The sequence below is a fragment of the Cuculus canorus genome, chromosome 18, assembly GCF_017976375.1.
Source record: "Cuculus canorus isolate bCucCan1 chromosome 18, bCucCan1.pri, whole genome shotgun sequence".
Lineage (NCBI taxonomy): Eukaryota > Metazoa > Chordata > Aves > Cuculiformes > Cuculidae > Cuculus > Cuculus canorus.
Window position 1 is genome coordinate 567,838 of NC_071418.1, and position 21,637 is coordinate 589,474.

Below are 21,637 nucleotides of genomic sequence, written 5' to 3' on the forward strand. Positions count from 1 at the left end.
CGAGGGCAGCACGAAGCTGTTGATAAGGGAACTGAACATTGGGGTTTTTTGCAGAATGCCTATTTTTTAAGCTCTAGATCTCTATTTTGAAGCTACTGTACGGGGTGTAAGTTATGTACACTGCGTCCGGGACTGACTGACCCCAGCTGCGCCCGCTCCGTGCGAGACAAGGGGAAAAAATAGCCCGTGGAATCACCAGACTGACAACAGATCCTAAACCATCTGCTCCGGTTGTGTTAATCATGTGTTTTGTTTTCCACTAACAGCCACTAAGACTAAATTCTATTAAATGGTGGGGCGTTATTTTACCCTTTTGATAGTTTTACCTGGTTGTCTCCTTCATGTCAACTCTCACAAGCTTCTCTCCAGCCATTTGAAGTCCATCAAGGATCAGCTTTACCCTGCCCCTGGAGTGCATGCAATCCGTGTTTCCTCAGCTCATTTCCCCTGGTTGGAATCCTGCCGTCGCCTCCAGTGAGGTTGGTGTTCAGTTTGGGTCTCGACAGGGTGGTGGGTGCTGGGGAGCAGCCTTGCCTTCCCGTGCCCACGTCCGCCCCTGCCCGTGAGCTCCGTCCTCCTGGAGGAGAGGGACTGCAGTGACACCCGGTCCTGCTCTGCTCAGAACAAGCAGCCCGGGCTTCCAGGTCTCGTCCTGCCACTCACAGCGTCTGTTCCATCTCGGCCACGACCTTCCAGCCAGAGCTCTTCACCCCACTGTGCTGAGCCTGGGAGCAGGAGCCCGCGTGGGGACCCAGCCGTTCCACTGTCGGAAGAGGCAGGCAGAGCTGGATGGGTTTGCCCCGAGCAGAGCAGAAAGTGGGAGAAGTGCCGGGATGAGCTGTGCAGTGAACCAGGTACGTTTGTACCTCTTCCCTTGGCCAGAGATGAACTCCCTCCCCGGGAGCACTACGCCAGCCCCTCATTCGTTGCCATCCATACACGGGATGCGCCCGGGGCTGCCTTGGTTTCTTGTTTTTTTTATAGAATTTACAAGTTTTAATACAAATCAAATATTTTTACATACATCCCAAAAAATTTAATATAAAATATACACCATTTAAAAACCTCTTGCTGTAGGAAATGCCTGACACTGTGCCTGCCCACCCTCCGTGCCTCAGAGGACAAGGGAAGGGTGGCACCGGCACGACCATCCCACAGGCTCTGCTGACGTGCCTCGGCTCCCTCTGCGTCAGGAGGGGAACGAGGGCGCAAGAAAATAAATATTTGTGATTGCCCAGAGAAGGGAACCGTGGCAGTGCCTCCTCCCGAGGAAGGGGTGGGCAGCAGGGAGCCCTGATGGCTGCTGCGTTTATCACTACTACTGTGGCACGGGACAGGAGCTGAGCTCGGGCAGGAGGGAGGCTGTGCTGCAGGAGAGCAGGGAGAGAGCAGCTCAGTGCCGCTGCTGACTCCACAGGGATCCTATCCCACCTGCGGGGCAGCCCTGGTGTCAGACAGGAAAGCATTTTCTCAGGTGCCGGGGCAGGAACAGGGTCCAGGCTCCTGCACATCCCCAGCTGCTGCCCCCCTCCAGCATCCTCTGGCCCTGGAGAGGGGCCCCTGCCCGCCCCCCCAGAGGGGTATTGCTTAGGACACGCAGCGGGGTGGGCGCTCTGGTCATGCTGCATGGGAAGGAAGACAAGGTGGAGCGGCAGGGCAGAGCTGGGGTCCCAGCCAGGACCAGCAGCCGTGCAGGAGTCTAGGTCCCAAACAGAAACAACAGCCGCACAGTGTAGTATTATACTGGAAGCAAAATAGGGCCAGGATTTGCCTGGTTTAGCCAGGTTTTTAGAGCTGGGAAGGGAGTAAGCAGCGCCATGTGCTGCAAACATTCCGTTAGCCAAGCCTGTGTGCTCTGTGACTGCCAACCCACAGCAGCACCAGTGTTCCCAGTACAGCTGGGGTCTGCTCCGAGTGCAGGAGCATCCGCGCTGCCCTGGGGCAAATCGTGGTTTGCAGCAGCCCCGGCAGGAGAAGAGAGAACAGCTGTGGGGGCAGCAGCGTGGAGAGGAGAGGCTTTCAAACATCATCTGAGAAAGACCCGATGAGGGGCTGTCCCTGTGCCTTGGGAGCAAGTACAGTCCCAACACAATTCCAGGCCTGGAATGGAGCTGTGCACCAGCTCCACGTGGGTCACGACTGCAAGATACAGATCTGCCTGGAAAGCTGTTCCTCTCCCTCCGGGGCAGGACAGGCAGCGCTCAGGTTTTATCACTCATGCGGTCCCTCTCAAGCAGTTGTTTTGCTGAAGCAGAACCCAATTCAAACCACAAAGCTGAGGCCAGTTAGAAACCTTTCTGGGGTCATCAGAGAGGAGCGAGTTCAGCAGGGCTGGAGGCAGCTGAGCCGTGCTGCCCTCCTGCCTCCTCTGCCCCCTCCCTACTGCCAGGCACTCACAGCTTTTCTCAAAGTCCCATCTCATCCCTCTTTTCTCGAAGCCCTTGGCAGCCGCCGTTGGCTCCGCTGACGAGGCTGGAGGGCAGGGCTGGCACAGCCGGGCTGGGGCTCTCCCCACTCCCTGCCCTGGGAGCCCTTGGCAATGAGCTCCTGGCCTCACCCCGCATGTCTGGAGACACAGGGGAGACTGCTCCTTCCCCCAGGGACAGGGAAGGACAGGAGGGCTCGCACACACAACCAGGAGAGCACATGGAAATGGAAAATCACAGTGGGTTTCAGAAGAGATCTCGAGCTTGGGCAGCCCAGTGTCTCCCCTGCTGGCCTCACGTCCTCCTGCCAGCCCCAGGAAACCCATCTGATCCCATAGAGGGAAGGGGTCACTTCATTTCTGCATCACCATGATCCTAACAACCCCTCTGGTAATAAATAAATAAAGAGCAGCCTGAAGAGCCACCACAGCTCGCAGGCTCCCTTGAGAGCTCCCTGGTGGGTCACGGAAGGGCCGCATACCTGCTGGGGGTCCCGACAGCGGTGCCTTGCTCGGGGCCCCTGGAAGGTGCGGATGTTTTGCGAGGAGGCCGCCTGGTTTGCATGTGTGAAGGAAACCTCCCTGAGCCTTTGGCGCGGCCGCTCTCCCAGCACAGGATGCAGCTGCACGGCCCTGGCTCCAGGAACTCCAGCTAGGAGGGTTTAAAATGGCGAATTCATCCCGAGCTTTGTTTCGAATTGCAACTTCTGCCTCTTCTGGTAACGGACCCGGACCCTGGAGAAGGTAGAAGACAATCAGTACGCAGAGGGGTGAATGGCAAGCAAAGCCACCTCACTGCAATTCCTGAGCACCAAGAAGCAGAGGCGTCCCTGGCCTGAGCCCTGAGTGGGGAATCGACTCCAGAGAGCAACCCCTGGTCTCGGTCCTACCCAATCCAGACAAGTCCCATCTCCAGGGCCACCAGAGATGGCAGAGGAAGGTCCACACACCCTTCCCAGGAACAGAGTCAGGGTTCCGTGGAATCCCCGCTGCTTTTCCTCACCCGCCCCTTTCCTGAACCCAGACTCATGAGCGTTAACTCCCAGCCCCGGCTGCTTCCCGTGCTCGGAACAACAGCGACTTTGCCTGGTGCTAGTTCTTGGCTTCAGCCACTTCCCACAGGAACGAGCCCCGCAGCTCAGGCACTGTGCAGAGATGATTTCCCCTGCTGTGCTTCACTGCCCTGCTGTCCTCCTCGGACGAGACAGAGACAGCGGCCTTCTGCAATTCCATACTGGTGTTTCATAGACCTTGGCTGTCTCCTTCTCATTGGTCGGAGATAACGGATTCTTGGTCTCCCTTCCTGCTCCAAATCACTGCTCCTGCCCTCCCCTGACCCTCTTTCCTCTCCTGTGCTTCCTCCTTGGGAGTGTGCACACAACAGCCAGGTGATTTACACAATGCAATCATCTTTTCCTTTTCATTCCCCACCCTGTTCCCTGCACATCATTTTTCTGCCACCCACGGCCAGTCTGGAGTGAGGCTCCAGTCCTTTTTCCCCATCTTCCCTGCTACCCCCATACCTGATCTCATGCAGCTTGACAATCTCATTGATGATAACCACAAGGATCAAGGAAAGAAAACCCAGGAGCCATGAGACCGGGGAGATGGAAACATGGTTAAAGGTCAACGAAGAGCTGAGGTTTTCCCAGAGTTTCAGGTCCAGCATGGTCTGTGCCACTTGTCCCAGCAATCTACAGTCAAAAACAGACACAGTGAATCTCAGCAGAGCTGCCCAGGATCTGCAGATGAGGGCTCAGGCCCAGGGGTGGCACTTCTGACATCCCAATAGAGACCATTCACCAGTTCAGCAGCAGAGAACAATTGCCATGTACTATGATGTTCCTCAGTACCAGCAAACTGGTGCTGGAGCAGATCCAGAGCCTCCTTCCTCCCACTCTGAGAGCCTTGGCAGCACCTGGGAATACTCACACAACAGCCACAGTGAGCGTCCACCATCGGTTGGAGAGGGGGCTCTTCTTCCACAGCGGCTTGGTGCGATGGACATGGGTGATGGATATGAACACTGCGGGGACAGACGAGGGGGGGTTATTCAGCATCACACACACTTTACAACGTGCACCAACAGCTATTACTGCAAAGGGATGGGGGGGTTATGTCCCTGAAACCAACCTTTCATTGAAGGTGTGTGGCTCCCCACAGCCACTCCGAGTCCCCAGACACGCAGGGCAGGGGCAGAGCACAGCATCGCCGTGGGGATGCCACGGCCGGCTCGCAGCCTGGCGCGCCAGAGCAGACCAGGCAAAGGCCCAGAACTAGGGAGCGGGGGGTGCCCTTGTCCCCATGTCACTGCAGAAAGCTCCAGCCCAGAGAAAGGGTTTCAGCCAGAGACCCGGAGCTGGCTGCACACAACGCTTGCCCCACCTTGCCCAGACTCCTCAGAACAGCATCTCCCTGATGCCAGGCAGAGCATCCCTGCCCATCCTCACGCCCTGAAGGCCAGAAACCAGCAGCGCATGCTACCTCTCTCCAAAGCAGCCTCTGTCTTGGGAAGTGTTTCTGCCGGCCTGGACACCCTGCACACGTCCCCACGCACCACTGCCTGGCAGCAAGGCACAGCACCACACAGGATAGTGGAAAGGGAGCAGGGAGCCTTTAAGGTCATCAGAGAGCAGCTGAACCTCCTCTGCCAGGCAGACACGTGCAGGGGATGAGGGTCAGGCAGGGGCTGCCTCCCCACCCCTCCAGAGGGGTTAAAAAGGCTTCCAGCTCCAGCAGCAGCAGCGCTGGCTGGGGGGAAGGAAATAGGGGTTTCACTAAATGGCAGCAGACATCTGAGGGCTTTTGAAGCAGGCAATGTTTTAGGGAGCAGTGCAGGATGCTGCTACTCGGTTTGCAAGAAGATAAAGGGAGGTGCTGCTCTTCTGGAGAGCGTAGAAAGGAATCAGCACTTCACCATGCTGGTACGAGGCAGAATTGGCTCTAAAGGTGCTGTCTTTTATCTGTTGGAGCAATGTTTAGCAATACAAGGGGTTTTGGGCCTGTGCTGAGAGGTCACTGCAGTGTCTGCTTCTTACAGAGAGTTTGTGCTCTGGCACAAGGGGCAAAGAAAGAGGCAAAGGATGCAAGTTTTTCCCCAGAGTGGGGAAAGGGGGTCTGGGAACATGGACTTACCTGTGTGTAAGACAATCAGGCCAGCTGTTAGCTTCTGGGATACAAGAAGAGCATTGGAAAACGTCCCAAACCAGTCAGGAGCACCATCAGCATCGCTAGTAAATGAGAGGACACCAGAAAGAAGTCAATAGTGGGGACTTGGTGTCTGACCTGCTCCCACCAGAGCTGTGTCCTCAGCTGAGAGATCCAAGTGTGTGCTTGGAGTTGGGCTGTCCCGGTACCAGGAGGCAACAGCGAGCAGGTGCCTCGAAGGCGCAGCTGCTGAGGCCACAGGGAGAGCCCCTGCACTCTGTGTAGCTGTTTTGGCTGGATGTGCAAGGCTGAAGCTTGTTAGAGGGAGATGGGCTCTCCCCTGGGAAGGAGAGAGGCAGCAGTCGCTGCAGGGCAAGGGGGTTGTGCGGGCTCCGTTCCTCACCTGTGCAGCATGATGGAGGAGCAGGCTGAGAGATTGAGGCCAGTAGTGTTCACCCCACGGCAGGACTCGTGCAGCGTGAACCCGAAGCAGATGAGGCAGGAGCAGATGGTCAGGCTGAATTTCAGCAGGAAGCAGAACAGGAAGTAGTGCTGGGTCTGTGGAGAAGGGAGAGACAGCAGGATGACACGGGCACGGCACTCGCCCAGCCTCCCACGCATGAACCGTTGGGGAATCGGGCGCTACAAAGGACGAGCTGCAGTACAGGAAGATGCTGTGCCCAGAACCTGCCCTGTGGCCATGCTGGCACTAAGGGATTCCCTGCCTGTTCCTGACAGACTTTGGCATAGCATGGTTCATGCCACGGATCAGTTCACCAGGGAGGCACAGGGCCACAGCTTCACATCAACACTGGGATGTGGAAAGCAGGAAAGAAAAGCGTGCGAGCAATCTTAATCTGGTGGGCCACTTACCTTCTTAGGAATGGAAGTCAAGTTTTTTCCTGTTGCCATGGTCATGATGGAGCTGTGGGGAGGCTTGCCCAGGAGCGAGATGCTGCAGAAAGGTAAGTTAGTCTCTCGGTAACAAGCTCAGGCACCAGAACCACTGCTTTTTTTTTTCCTGTGTCTAACACTTGATCCCAAATAACCTCCTTGGACCGTTTGCAGCACTGGCACTTCTCTGGCCACTGCCTCAGCATGTGCTGTAAAAGGTGTCAGATGCAGACAGGGAGAGAGGTGACCTCAGAACGTGTTATGGGGAAAAACCCACCCATGGCACCGTGGCCGCCGCCTGACGCCCCAGACCCTCCACCCCACTGCAGCCAGTGCAACAGGGTCAGGATTAGAAGATAATTTTCAGCTGGAGGTTGAAGCCACAAGGTAACAGCAGCTCTGAGAGAGCAGGCGGGGCTAACATAGCCGCACACAAACGCTCCCATCTGTGCTTCCAAGCACCTTGTCAAAGCAGCTGCTTGCGATAAGCTTTGTGGCCTTCTCAGCGGGCTGTGGGGGTTAGCAGCTTTCTCCCCCAACACGGACACATGAGGCTGGGGCACTTGGTCTGAGCATCCCGCGGGCAGGAGGCAAATCCCATCCTGCCTGACAGACTCACCTGAGCAGTGGGTAGCAGAAACAGGAGAGCCATACGATGTCTGTCGTACTGAGGATGGGGGGCAGCTGCGCCAGGCAGGAGAGGAACTGGACAGGAAAGATCCAGAGTGAAGAGTGTAAGCAGCGCTAGGACAGTCCTGTCACCCAGAATGCCACTGTCCTCCCCACAACACCGGCCTGAGCTGGTACTGAGGCTGCCACCGCGCAGCCCCTCCCACACTCCAGGCTGCTGGAGCAGGGGCTGCAGGGAGTCCTTTTCTCCAGGGAAAAAGAGGTTGAAAAGAAACCTCTGTAGGAAGGTCAGGGAGAAGGGGCAACACAGGCTGAGATCAGCCTCCATCTGCAACCTCCTCAGCCACGCTGTGTAAACCTGACTGAAGGCACCCTCCTCCCTCTGCAGCCACCCATACCCGTGCTAGCGCTCCTGTCCCAGGCCAGGCCAGGACTCACCTGAATGACAACCAAGGTCAGCTGGCACTGCAGCAGGAAGAGGAAACACTTGCGGATCCCATAGGTTGCATGCCTGGCCTGGAAGGAAGCACAAGCTCTCAGAGCCCTCGCAGTGATGGAAGCAGTTATCAGCCAAGAGCAATTCCTGGCAGGCAGGGGCAGAACCATGGCCTGCAGGGGGAGTGGGAGCGGAGAGGATGGGATCCAGACCCGCTGTAAGCAAAAGGGGAAGGCCTCCTGCCTAGATATGAAGAGACGGCAGGATTCAGCCAGGACTGAGTTTGTTTAAACCTCCTGGCTTTTCTGGGATAACACTTCCCCCCAGCACTGTGTTGCTGTCTGGAGGGATCCCTGAACGTTTACACTTTAGTCCGTTGAACACTATTCACGTTGTGTGGCCACGAGGCACCGTTCCCAAACCATCCCCTAAAACCTTGGATGGGGAGGGCCAGGCAGGAAGAGCGTCTGTGCTTCCTGAACAAAGGGCAGGAGACGCAAGCAAAGCTAACGCTGGCAGCTTACTCTCAACAAGAGCGCTCCCATGAGCTTGGGCTTTGCTCTTGGCGAGTGGCAGGCAGAGGGGTGAGCACGAGAGAGGGGTGTGCCTGGCTTGCCTGCTCTATGAGCCTGATGATGCTGGTGCTCTCCTCTTGGCGGAAGGACATGGAGCAAGACAGGCTGTTGAGCTGCCCTGAGAGCTGCAGCGGGGTGAGCTCGTCCAAGGCATGGGTCATGGTGGTGCTGGTGGCATACCCAAAGGTCTCCCAGGAGCAGCGAGATGGGTAGAGAGGGTCCAGTGCTATACTGCAAGGACCACACAGGAGCATTAGTGAAATTCCTTATGCCAGTGGAGAAACCAGGGTTTGCTGCAGTCAGCTGGGAAAGTGGTGCTGTGCTGTGCCACCTCTATCTGCCTTGCTGGGAGAGGTCCTGAGCTGCGACATGAATTTGGGATCTATCTCCCTAGGCTTTCAGTTATTCCCAGAGAATAATGAACATACTTGGGTTTGTGGCTCAAGGTCAACAAATTGGTTGATCCAGGAGGGCATTTCCACTCTTTCACCCTACAAGAAGCATCCCTAAGGCAAGTTGGTGCAGCTCAGCATGCAAGAGTGACAGCTTTCTTCCAAAGATGAAACACCATCTCTGTGTGCCAAGGGATCAAGGTAATCGGCCCATCCAGTACCACCTGAATTTCCCTTATGGAGACAAACGCAGCCATGGACAAAGCAACTGCGAACATCCCCCTGCACAACCAGCTCTGGGCACTCGCTAAGCTCAAGCAACGGCAGCTGGAGGATCCTCTCCCACCTGATATCGCTCTGCAGGAAAAGGCAGCTGTTTCGCAGGTTGGCAGAGCTCCCCAGGCAGCAAGTCACCTCCCCGTACTCCTGCATGATCTTGATCATCTCGCACATGGCTGCAAAGGCAAGAAAGAGAAACATGGAGCATTATCTTAACACGCACATAAATCATACCTTGTCCAGTCTGGGTAAGAAGCAATCACATCTTTTAGAGCCACCCCTGCTGATATTCATCCGTGATGTACAGTGAGATCCAGGTCAAAGTACACCATTAGACAGCTAACTAACTGCAGCCCAAGCTCCTGCGTGGCTGCTTCCTGCAGGAACTGAGCTGTGATTCACACCAGTGACCCAGAGATCTGCATCTCCAGCACATCTCCTTCCGACCAGAGCTTTAGTCACAGCCTGGGGATGTAACACAGACAGCCTCAGCATCAAATGGTCTTGTTTAGAGAACAGCAGAAATTAAATAAACCCCAATAATTCAAGCTTAAAATAAATACCCAATTCTATGTTCTGCTCAGCAGCACATCCCCACTGTCACAATCCTAAAGGAACAGAGGGAATACAACCAACCACTCCCACAGCAGTGCCATGCTTGGCCATGCTCAGAGCCAGCCCGTTCCTGCGTTCCACCACAGCCTCTAGCCTTCAGCAACCTCTTCACGAACACCCCCCTGGGCCTCTAACTCAAAGTGCTGTTTGATCTGGTTTTAGTTCTGTGGCTCTGTCTGCATAGGTATGTTACAGAATGTTCCAGGCAAAAAACAAACCCTCCCTCTGCAGATTCCTGTATAAATAACTCCCTACATCAGTGCTGCACCCAGATCTGCAGCGCAGCCAGGGGATGGATGAAGCGGGGAACTGCCACTTCTGTCAAAGAGAGAGAGGGAATCTACTGGACAATGTCCAGGCAGACTGTGCTGTCACTGGTTCTCACTAGTACTGTAAAAATTGTGTGCAGAGGGAGCCATGCCACTAAGGCCTAAGGATGCTCAGCACTTTTGCTGTGGGCTGGACAGGAATCAGCCCGCTCAGCCCCTTTCAGAGGTAGAACAGTCTCTCTCAGGGAGATAAAGAAATGTTGTACTTTCTGGTGTCTGCATTCAAAAACTCTACAAAGCAGTAGAGCATATCACAGCAACTGCCAGAGGAAAACTCTTCCGGGAAGTGGTTTCTGAGTTATACCGGGCAGCAAGGGCTGTGTGCAGAGAGCAAAGTCTCCTAGTGCTGATGATGCTTACTTAATAAAAGGCAGGAGCATTTTGGATGTTTGCTTTTGTGTTTCCTGCAAATGGAAAGGGAAAGGAGTGGTTCTCAGCGTTGTTCCACCAATAAAGTTAATGCCTGGCTTTGCACAGGCAGCAGCAGAGAGCTACCAACACCGAAATGCCCTTCTAGATCTCTGGACTGCGTCCCCTCCCCTTCACTCGTGTCCACACCCAGACGAGCCAGAGCACACTTGGAGAAGGCACTTGTGGGCTCTGTGCCACTTACTCTCTGGGGTGCAGTCGGTGAAGAGGGGCACCAACAAAGGCACATTGTCGATGTTCTGCAGGTGAGGTCTCACCTGGTGGATCCCCCGTGGGAGTTTGGCCTGAAAAAGAAAGAAAGCAGAGACCAAGCCAGGAGCAGGTGTGAGAGGCATTTCAAAAGGAACTGCTGAAATGAGCGCTGTGATTCCCAGAATTCTGCACTTCAAGAACTGATGTCCCTGCAGAGAGAAGCTGGCTTGCCCAGGCCACTGTAAAGTCTCCCGCTGCAATTCTATCCTGACAGGCCAAGCGGTCTGTGCTCACCCTCAGGGTTTCTAAGATCAGCACAATAAAACTGAGCTCGAGGATTTAGAAGGACATTTTAACCTATGCAGAGAATATCATAGGAGATGTGCTGTCCCTCAGCAACTACATCTGCTGCTCCAGCTGCAGACACATCAATACACAGCGAGGAAAGGGAAGGGTTGGGTTCTCGCTTTCTAAAACCATTCCTCGTGGATTTTTGGGTTTTTTATATCTGCTTCTCTCCCCAGTGCTCCCGTAACCTTTGCTGAGTGTGCCTGTGTTCTTCATGAGGCAGGAAGAGCCAGTCCTGCACTGTGAATACTGGGCAGCAGCAGCCATGGCGCTCACAGCTGGAGGAGAGAAAGTCTCCTCTGTCTGCATGGAATGTGGGAACATTCCCACTTCTGCCCAGCACACACAAAGGGGAATGAGATGGACTGGGATGAGGCTCCCAAGGTCCTAAAACTCCAGAGAAAAGGAGTCCCAGTATGAACTACTCAGTCAATCAGCTCCAAAGAAGAATTCTCTCTGGGAGCTATGAGGGAATGCTGCTGACTGTGACAACAGCACAAGGTGTGTAAGGAAAGGGGCCTCACCCTGTTACAGTCCTCCAGGAAGCTGGGGATATCGCTGTCCGTTGGCTGAAAGCTGATGAGATCCGAGTGCCCTTCCTCTTCCATCAGCAGGAGACCCTCCACATCATCTCGAGAAACTGGAGTAGAGAGAAAAGGCACAAACAATAAGCACAAACCTGCCTCTGCCACCCCTATGCCACCCACAGGGTATGTTCACATGGCACTGCAGAAGCCAGGAAACGTGAGGCCTGATTTTCTAGGTTAGCAACACTTGGAGCCCACTCAGTCATCTAAAATCTAGTATTTTTAGATGACTAATCTGCTCAGAGGTAGATGTGTGAGCCTAGAGACACGGTAGTTTATCTGCTCTGCTCTCTTCCTTCTTTTAAGGGAAGAAGAGAGTAAAGAAATACCACTTGAATTAAGAGAAATCAGTAACACGCAGGCAAGTGACCCTCGGCAGCTTGACCAGGGCCCCAGCAAGACCTAAAAGCACAAATGCACAGTTGTGAAGTCATGGCAGCTGGTGCACAGGAGGGTGCTTGTTCTCAACAACTGACTGGGTAGAAAGGCTGGTGGGCAGTAAGGTTCTCACTCACACACAGCCCCTTCAGGCCCATCCAGTCGTGCTCAAAGCTCTGAAGGACCAGCTATCTGGTGAGGACACGGGGACCTACAAATGGGTTTAGAAGACCCATCCAGGAAACACATGGCATTTGAAGTGGCTTAGGCACAACTCTCTCACCTTGATGTAGGTCATCGTGCAGAGAGCCAGCATGGCTGGGGCTCGAGGGAGGGATGTCTGAGCCGGGCACATCACCGTTGGGCGTTAAAGATATGTGGCAGTTCCAGCCTGTCTCAAGACCCATCTTCTCAGCAAACACCTGGGGGTGAGTAGACAGAAGACCTCAGTGGAGCCGCGCAGGCCACAGCGCTGCAGACCGATGCAACACAGGAGTGGAGGCATCTTCTGGGCCCGTCATCAGCTGAGTGAGATTAACCCTGGGTCCCGCTGTGGCTGACCACTCCAGCCAGACAGGGGCCGAGCAAGGGCAGGGGAGCGGCAAAGTCAGCTTACCTTGCTTTTGAGCTCGTCTTCCAGGGAGAAGTAGACAAAACGAATGCAGGCATTGACCAATCCATCAATGAGGCGGACAATGTCAAGACGGGCCTGGTACTGAGATGAGACCATCCCCATGAAGATCTGTCCGCTCAGAGCCTGGATACAGTCTTCCTTCTCCATCACTTCCCCAATCCCTTCTTCAGGCATGCAAACGACACGCAATCACATTGAGACACAGGGGCCACGTGTGCATCCAGTAACAGCACACGCGGTGGGAGAGGCCACCGAGACCACCCCCAAGGACACAGAAACGTGCAGATACACACACAGAGGAGGAAAGGAGAGGAGACATCCATGTGTCCCAGCATACCCAGTCACAGAGGTGGTTTCAGGACATCCCCACAAACGCGACCAAGATTACAAGCATGAAACAGCGAGCATGGAAAGGAGAAAAACAAAACAGGAGACAGGGATCAGTCTCGAGGAACTGGGGCAGAAAGGTAAAGTGTGTATCTGCATAATGTTCACACGCGCATTCTGAACACATTGTATTGTGCTTAAACACCACGGCCAGTCTGGCTGAGGCACAGAGGCATCAGCGTAGGAGGAGCTGATGCAAAGAAACTGGACCGTGTGCCCTCCAGTGGCCCTGCAGAGGCTCCTTCCCCACCACCAGGGCTGCCTGTGGTGACTGGAAGCTGGATGCAGCATGGAACATCATGGAATACCCCACACAGGTACGAAGCTTGCCACATGTGGGACTGAAAAGCGTTCTGAGAACACGCAGTCACAACTGCCTCCTAGCTGTCGGAAACCCCATCATCCACATTTTATGGAGTGGGAGACCAAGGCAGAGAAATTAAGACTGGTTTTCCAAAAAAGCCTCCCTGGAGTTATGCAATGGATGTGCCTAAATGGAATCAGTTCCTTCAGCACTGCCAGGAAAACCCCTCAAGGGAAAACAGTCGCACTCCACCATACGTTTAATTCCTTTGAAAAGTCCAACATAGGTGATCTCCATAAAATTAGACAAATAAGCAACCCAAGTATCGCACTGCCCAGCAGTCCTGACTCTCAGCTCCCTGCTTCAAGTAACAGAATTCCCACAAGTAGGAGAATTGCTCTGCAAGCTTCAGTAACTTCTCTGGAAGCACAGGTACCAGCTGCTACCTCAGTGCTGCCTCTGGAAACGCATCTACTTCAGAAACCCTTAGCTCTCCATTTCCATCTGCTACTCTGAATCCCAACACGCTTGCAGCTCCAGACTGACCGGAAAGCAAGCAGCTGGCCCCACAGCAGACCTTGTGCAGACACGTACCATCCGAGCTCCAGCTGTTCCTCCGGCTGCTCTGTTTGATGGGGGTGGTGCCGGGGAGATCGCAGCAGGTGAAGATTGCGCTCTGCCCAGGGACCTGCACCAGCTCTATGCACTTGCCGTTCAGCTGGGAGGACAAGGCACAATGCATCGGCTTGTACGCAAAGGCAGAGCAGTACCCGGAGAGGCAGGCACGCTGGTAGAAATCTAACACCTTCTTCCTACGGGGAAAAAAAAGCCAGATAACGTTAGAAATGTGCCACGCTGCCGACAGCAGACACTGTAGTTCCATGGGGAAACCACCAGCAGGGGATCTGGGCAAAGCTATATCATGAGGGGTGGTCAGAGACTCTGAAAAAGCCTTTCCCTACTCTTTTTGCATTCTCTAAGCTGTGGGCACTGCAAGGCAACGAGAGCACCCATTCCAAGAGGGGCAGCAGCGACTGATCCTGTTTGCTTGTGTGGCAGGTACGAACCCCGCGCTCTCTGAATACACCTATTAACAGAACGTGCTCTGTGTGGCTGCCAGGTGACTCCAAGGAAGCTCACTACATGGAGCTTAACTCATCAGAGAGTTTATCTGAAGGGAGATAAACACCAAGGGAGAAGCTGACAACTCCGACAGCAGTTGTGACAGAGGTGGTTCCAGTGACGGGTTTCCCTCCGCCCCATCCCAGGCTGGGTCCCAGGAGCCATGCGGGCAGGCAATGCCCCATCACCAGGACAGGGTGAAGCTCCTTCTCTGTGCGGAACTCATAAAGGTGACCAGCCAGACTGCACAGGGGATTGCTCATTGGCTTCTCAGATGACAAACATGCCAAAAAAGACCAGTGGGCATTTTCTTACACCTGAGGACAAGCAGGTTCAGAAGAGCAATGGGCCGCTATTGGATGAAACTAAACACGGCTGCTCTGTGGGCAGGCACAGAAAGTCAGCTATAGACGGGAATGCAGCTGCTGCTGTCGGATATCGCAGTGGGACTGAGGGCTTGGGGCTGGTTTGAAGCTGTCAGCAGTGGACAGAATCGATCACTTTGTGTTTCATGTGAGACAAGGCATTTATCTCAAAGGACAACAATAATTTTCTACCACCAGTACAACCTGATCATAACTCATGGTCCTACCAGAACCCACTCACATGTTAACAGACATAGCAAGAAGTGCCGCAGTCTTACTTGTTGCCACCTAACCTCTTACGCTGCCGTCGTTATAACTACTAATTATAAGCAGAGACAGCTTCTACTAAATAGCTTAACAAGCACCAGCAAAGGGGATGTTAACAAAGAAGGACCAGGTTCCCTCTGCAGGTTATCTGCAGCTCCCGAACGCGCCAGAGGACACTGCTGCCCACCTGTCGGAGCCAGAGAGGGGGTAGATATCGGTACCATCCCAAAAGTCCGTGCAGGCCTCCAGGATGATGTCAGCTGTCCCATGAGAAAACATCTGCTCTGTGCCTGAAGTGTAGGAGAACAAGAAGTCAGCATCACACACACAGGCTCCCCAAGGGAAAGGGCTATCGCACCAACTGCTCCTCTGTTTGCTAAAAGAGAGTGTTCCTGCAGACCACCTTGATGTGCACCAGATATCTCCTTCCTCTATCTGTCATCCGTCTCCATTGAGAAATTACTCGAGATGGGACTATAGGTGCTCAGCTGCAGCTCATGTGACTGTGAGTTCAAATCAGGGTGTGACAAACACAAGCCACGTAGCCAGTCCCTGTTCTTCCCTTATGCTGTTTAACAATCCTGCTCCTACAGAAGATGGGAAGAAGATCTTGCTCCTGTGTCCAACAGAGCAGAAGAGAAGATATTCCTGTCTGCCTCTTCTCATGGGAGTAGAAGCACCAGCGATGAGTCTACAGGATCAAGGGCTGCCTGCACTGGGAAGCACATTCCACTTTAGGCCAGGAGCGGATCTAAAGGGTAAGAGCTATTTCTGACTATCTTCCAAGTGAGTAGCAGAAGATAATGTAACAGCGTGAGCCACCAGACAGCAGCCTGTTTCACAAAGGGCCCTCAAAACATGTTAAATCAGGATGGGTCACAAGTTCAACATAACAGACACTAAAAAAGTAACTCCACCTGTGATCAGGGAAGAACTGAAAAATCAATGGACACCACAGCTTGACCTGTTTTTTTTCTCCCTCACTACTCTCCTCTTTAACACACGCTTAAAACCTTTCACTACCTCTTGCACACAGGGGTATTAGAGAGTGTTTCCCACAGGAGGGCGATGTTCCGTGTCTGACGCAGGTCCCAGACACAGGACACGAGCTGAAGGATGCGGGGCTGCCTGCCCCTCCGCACGTCTCGCTCCCTTTCATTAGCACCAAACCATTAACATTGCACACACGTAGACTGCTCTGCCTTGGTTCCCTCCTCCAGCTGCCCTGGGACTCGGCCCCCAACAGCTTCAAAGCCAATCTAATGAAAAAAACATCACTGCCAAGAAAAATGAGCCCACAGGCTGCTCGCAGGCTTTGTTGCTGACTGCGAACGCTTACGCCAGCGCTGGTGAAATCAAGAGCCAGCAATATCCACTCGCTCAAACCAGGCAGGGACCTGCAGGAACACCGGAGGATTTTCCAAAACACAGCAGCTCTCTGCTTTCTGCTCCAAATACTCATCACAGGCCAAGTTCATCAGCACAACAAACCTCCCAGACAAACAGGAGCTGCGTGTGAAGGTGTCTGGCTCAGGGACACAAAGGAGCGCTTGTGCAGCGCCCCGCTTCATCTTGTTGTATAAACACCTCATCCTTCCCACCTTGCTCCTATGGTAGGACAGGTCCTGCTAGGAAAGAGGGAACAGGAGACGTCTATTGATTGATGCAAACCTGTGCCCTGACGGAGAGCAAAAGCTCGCAGCTGACCACACGCCTACGCTGCCAGCAGCCACAGCCCCTCTGCCACTGCGCAGCAGCAGCTGAGCCCACAGTCCTGCCGAGGCGTGAACGACACCCCCAGCACGCTCTGCCCACTGCCAGCAGAGTGAGCTCAGCCTTCCTAAGTCACCAATGTGGAGGCCAGGATTTCTCTGGCACAGGGAAGACAAGTAAGGAACAGGACGGGGAGGGTGAGGGCCACTCCTGACTGCGGGGACTCATTAGGAAGAGCCAGGGAATCGCAACGCACTACAGCGAGGGGAAACGGGGTGGGATGGAGCCATTTTACTGCAATGAAGATGCCGCTGAGCCCCCACTTCTGTGTGGTTCCTATGGGTTTGGGATGAACGCTGCCAGATGGCGAGACGCGTATTTCAATGGATGGCAAGGGAACAGATACACTGCCTCCTGTTTCTGCTCCAGCTGTGGAATGGATTACGAGTCTGCCTTTGACTTCAGCACGTCAGGGCAGTGGGTGGGCTCCGAGATTTGTTGGTAAGTGACACATCGAGAGAGGTCAGCGATGATCACCTGGCCTGACTCTTCTGCATAAACAGAGCCACTTCAGCTCACCCGGTATCATCTGCACAACCCATCACTGCTGCCTGCGCACGTTTCACAAAGTCTCAAGGGACAGGACTATGGCGTAAGAGGTGTTCCAGTGGTTAATGAGCCCCTGACAAAATTCCTCTCAGAATTTCCTCTAGACAGCGTAATCCAGGTCACGCCGGCATTCTTCTGAGCTCCAGCCTCTGAACTAAACCGTTTAAAAATGAGGATAAGGAGTTGAAATGAGGCAACATTACAGGTTTTACGTACATTAAGAATCTTGGAATCAGAAAAATTTTTACTCGCCGAGGTAAGATAGCGGCAATCAAGGCAAATTAAAAACTCTTCCCCCCGTTAAGATAGAAGTTTAAGAAGAATTGGGCAAAAGCAGACAGTTTACCTGGCAAGTCTCTGGGCAGAACACTAATCACATTCCAGACTCAATATTGAACATATGTCGGCTCCAGAGAGCCAGGTTCAGCCGGTTTAATGTATTATGAAGAGACTAAGAGCTTGGACAGGCAAGCTGTTAAACCCTGCTGAGGTGCTTTAAGCCCTCACGGTGCCCAGCTGTACATCCTATCCACCCCAGCCTATTCCTATTGGAATAGGAAGGAGAAGCAGGAGTGGAGAAGCCTGGTACTTTCTAGGCTCTGTGGAAAAGATCCTCCCGTGCCCAGTGGGTGCTCAAAGAAAGTGGCAGCCTTACTGGTAGTGGTGTCCTTCACGAAGAGGTTAATCATGTGGCTCAGGGGTGGCCTCCTCTTGGTGATGGATGAGAGCTTCCCCAGGATTGTTTCCTTAACCATCTCATCACTTGGCAAGCGGTACAAGGCCAAATAGTTCTCCTGCTTGAAAAGATCTTTAGCACCTGGTGTGAAACCTGGAACGAACACAACGAGGACAAAAATCAGGCTCTAACCAAGGCAAAAGAAAGATTCCCTCTCCTGTTTCTGGGCACCGGCTTTCCCTGTGCTCATTCTGGCCTCTCCCCAGCCACAGGCAGGTGAACTGTGCTCATTGCGCACCTACACCGAGATGGCTCCAGATCTATGACGAAAAATGTTCAGAAGGACGAGGTGTTGTTAGTGGTTACAGCTTTCATGCTTCTGGTTGATTGAAGAGAGGAACTGACATGAAGGGTAAGCACGGAAGGAGTTTAACAGCTCCAGATTTGAATCGTAGTGTAACCTCGAACCTCTGATCTCCCCTATGCCTTGGTTTTCCCATCCATAAAACAAGCTGAGGTACCTCCCATCATTCATACCCAACCTCCTCTAAAGCATGACAGTAAAGCCAGGGCAGTATCTGTCCTCTAGCAGGCATTCTCTGTCTCCCGATGAGACTGACAGACTGAGCCAGAAGAACACCAAGCCTGGCTGGGGCTGGCTGGAAATATCCTTGATGACATTAGTTCCTCAGATAGTGTCTACAAGGTCAGAACTTGCCAAAAGCAATCTCTTTAATAGACTCTTTTGGCAACCAAACACCAACATCAGCTCTGCAATTCCACCTGCTCAGCAACCAGTAGGGAAACATTTCTCTTGTGCTCTCTAGGGATTAAGTGTCTATTGACAGCTCTGATTTCTCTGCATTCCCTCATCCAGTTTCTCCGTACCGATTAGCCTGGCGAGCTCACAGAGGCCCCAGGGCACGTGGACAGGCAGCACGGCATTGTGAGTTTCCTGGAGGGCAATGTTGCAGAGGTGGTCGGAGAAGCGGCACAGACGCTCTGTCACGCTGGCATTGCAGAGGTTGAGCAGCACGTTCAGGCCCAGGGGCTTGAGGGAATTCAAGTGCATGTGCCAGTTAGAGTCATCAAACTGGATGCAGGAGGGGTTCTGCTGGTCCTGGGACAGGCTGAGCATCTCGAGGTGGTAGTCACACACAAAGTCTTCAGCCTCACAAGCCAACACCTCACTGTCACCAACAACCTGCTCCAACAGACAGGAACATTGGAGTTGGTTACAAAGAGGACATAGAAGGGTAGGGTAATGTAGAACAGTTTGGGTTGGAAGGGACTTCAAAGCTCGTCCAGTTCCAAACCCCTGCCATGGGCAGGGACACATCCCCCTGGACCAGATTGCCCAAAGCCCCATCCAACCTTGCCCACAGGGAATTCTCAATCAAATTCCCCAAAGGGGAGACTCTACAGGTTTAAGTCTGATCTTATAGCTCCACAAAAGCCTAGTTGTGCATGCCTTCAGGATGTCTTACCTGGGCAGGTTCCTCCTCTCCACCCTCTGTGTCCTTGCTGAAACTCACATTGGACCCAGAGGGATGCTTGCTTCTGCTGCTGGCCTTTCGGTGGGCATGGCCATCGGGAGCCTTCGGAGGGTCACCAGACCAGTTCCTCTCTTGCTCACTGGTCATGTGGACCACATCTGCCAGGGGACCAGAGAGCAAGGCATCTCTTTCATGAGGCTACAAGAAACGAGCAAAACAAATAGTGGTGATTGAGGGGATGAACGAGACGCTGCCAATTTCCCTGCTGCTTTAGGCCTCCTTAGAAGAGGATCTCATCCTCACTGCTTCTTTATCTTTTAAACAAAGCATTATGGCACAGGACTTCTCCGCTATCATATCATGTCACACGTGTCAGTCAAACTATGACTAGAGGCGACCTGCTACATCATGGAGCGCATATCCCTCACCTCATCTTCCATCTCAGGATGGCAGAAAGACCGTGTAGAGAGCTCATCAGTCAGATCTTCATGGCTATCATGAGGTGGTTCCACCTTCCCACTGAAGAACAGAACAGTCTCTGGGCTGGGGTTTGGCCAGGAAAGAATCCCCTGCTTGTCTACGCAGCAGAGCACCTGGAACATCCCACAACACCCCCAGGAAAGCAAAATCTCAGTGAAAACTTGTCTCAGTGTTCATGCAGAGTTGTACACATCACAAGTTTAATAAACAGATGGGAGGACAGACAAGTCTCTCCTTCGCTAACCTTCTGTCTCGAGAAACTGCACCTAAAAGCCCTCCAAGAAATCCTTACTCTAGCAGGACTGAGAGGCTGTTTAACAGCATTTTCATCTGAGGATAGTGCAAAACTATGGCACAAAGACCATAGGAAGGATGCAATTACTCAACCTGTTTCACCAGCCAGTACCTTATCAGGACCTGAACCAGCTGGCTCTCGAACAGGATTCGAGAGTTACGCAGCCAGAACCAGAGCTGGAAAGTACAGGCATCCTGGGAGATGCCACAGAGTATCTGTGGCCATTGATCTGGCCTGCAAAGGGGCTGCCCGGACAAGCCAGGATAGTTACAAACGCTTCAACAAAGACAGGTGCCTGGACGGTTTCTGATTCCAGCGCAGCGAACTGACTGCTAACAGCATCTGCTGAGGGCAGGACACAGGAACGATGCAAATGCAGCGTCCGTGTAGGGCTCCTCCTTCTGACAACCTGGCAATACTCACAGTGACAGATCCCAGACTATGGAGCAAGCTGGAAGTGAAGCTCAGAGTTGGGGATCTGCCTTTTAAAACGCAGAGGAAGTGGCTCCAGATACAGCGGATCATTTCCTGTCAAAGGAAGCAGAGGACAGGAGCCAATGAAAGACTCACTCAGTGAAAGATGAAGGCAGAGAAGGGAAAAAGGGAGCATGACATTACCTGCTTTCGGGTTCAACACAGTGCTACACTGCAAGACAAACATCGGTCTCCTGGGAACCTGTTAACTGATACAGTGCTGATGTTCTCAAGAGAAAAGTGTTTCTCCACACTTCCAGAGGATGCGGACAGTCTGATTGTTGGGCTGAGCATTTGCTGAAACTACCTTTGGCTACCCACAAACACAGGATGGAATTCTGAAGTGATTTCATTTGGGGCGAGTTAGTTGTTATCTCTTAATATCTTTTCCTACAATGCCTCTCATCCCCTTGGATTGCAGAGTTTGAGGTCTTGAGCTTACGCTCACCGTGCTGCAAACCCTGCAATGAGGTGACCTGCCCAGGGTTACTGAGGCAGTGACAGTGCAGCAAACACAACCACGGTGCCCCAACTACTCCATCCTTACTGATGAGTTATCAACATGGTAATAAACTGAAAGAAGGGGATGTTTTGCAAAAATCAAAATATCGAGTTGGCACCTTTCATCTTCTACATGAAGATGTTTCAGAGGGAGTCTGGACAGCAGCAAAAACCCCAGCACCAGAGCTGCACGCTCTTCTCTGGGCACTCTGAAAGCTGGCAAAACTGGGTTTCCATTACAGGGCTATTCTGCTTTTCAGTTGCCGTTCGGAATGCTGTCACTGCAGTGCTTCCCAGAGCTCCTCTGACCCCAGGGAGTAGTGCAGCCAGCAGCAAAAATGCGAAACCACTACACGCTACCACCAGGAGAAAAAAAACCTGTTCTTGAAACCAGTTCCTCACAAGCAAAAAGGTGACACAGCTACAAAAGGGAAGAAGTAGGTCTTTTCAAGAGAAAGGCCAGCTCAAATCACTCCCTTTTAACACCTGAAACCCCCTCAGCCAAACGATGAACAGGCACAGAAAAACAATGAACTGTTCAGATGAGGAAGCGTGTGTGCACATCCATGTGCATTCCTCCGTGTGGCTGCGAGCAAAGAGGAATTAATTGACTCTTAATGGTGCTCATGGATTTTTAATCCCACCTGGAGTCCATCTG

At 53.1% G+C, this 21,637-nt stretch overlaps 1 protein-coding gene across 6 annotated transcripts in view; it reads right to left on the minus strand.

Annotated features, from left to right (window-relative positions):
* Positions 1-438: 438 nt before the first annotated feature.
* TMEM94 (transmembrane protein 94) overlaps positions 439-21,637 on the minus strand; it is a 40,281-nt gene continuing 19,082 nt past the window's right edge. For 3 of the 6 annotated variants that reach the window (XM_009563962.2, XM_054082928.1, XM_054082931.1), the window contains 21 exons: positions 20,428-20,532; positions 19,658-19,822; positions 19,221-19,427; positions 18,622-18,937; positions 17,713-17,886; positions 14,923-15,025; positions 13,576-13,793; positions 12,273-12,454; positions 11,940-12,078; positions 11,216-11,331; positions 10,336-10,435; positions 8,846-8,954; positions 8,149-8,338; positions 7,535-7,612; positions 7,086-7,171; positions 6,446-6,527; positions 5,976-6,130; positions 5,561-5,655; positions 4,358-4,451; positions 3,949-4,119; positions 1,039-3,160 (listed from right to left, as the gene is read on the minus strand). In XM_009563962.2, coding sequence (XP_009562257.2) covers positions 3,088-3,160; positions 3,949-4,119; positions 4,358-4,451; positions 5,561-5,655; positions 5,976-6,130; positions 6,446-6,527; positions 7,086-7,171; positions 7,535-7,612; positions 8,149-8,338; positions 8,846-8,954; positions 10,336-10,435; positions 11,216-11,331; positions 11,940-12,078; positions 12,273-12,454; positions 13,576-13,793; positions 14,923-15,025; positions 17,713-17,886; positions 18,622-18,937; positions 19,221-19,427; positions 19,658-19,822; positions 20,428-20,532 — 2,958 coding nt within the window. In that variant the 3' untranslated portion in view covers positions 1,039-3,087. The other 3 variants (XR_008452790.1, XR_008452789.1, XM_054082929.1) reach the window with 3 other exon arrangements.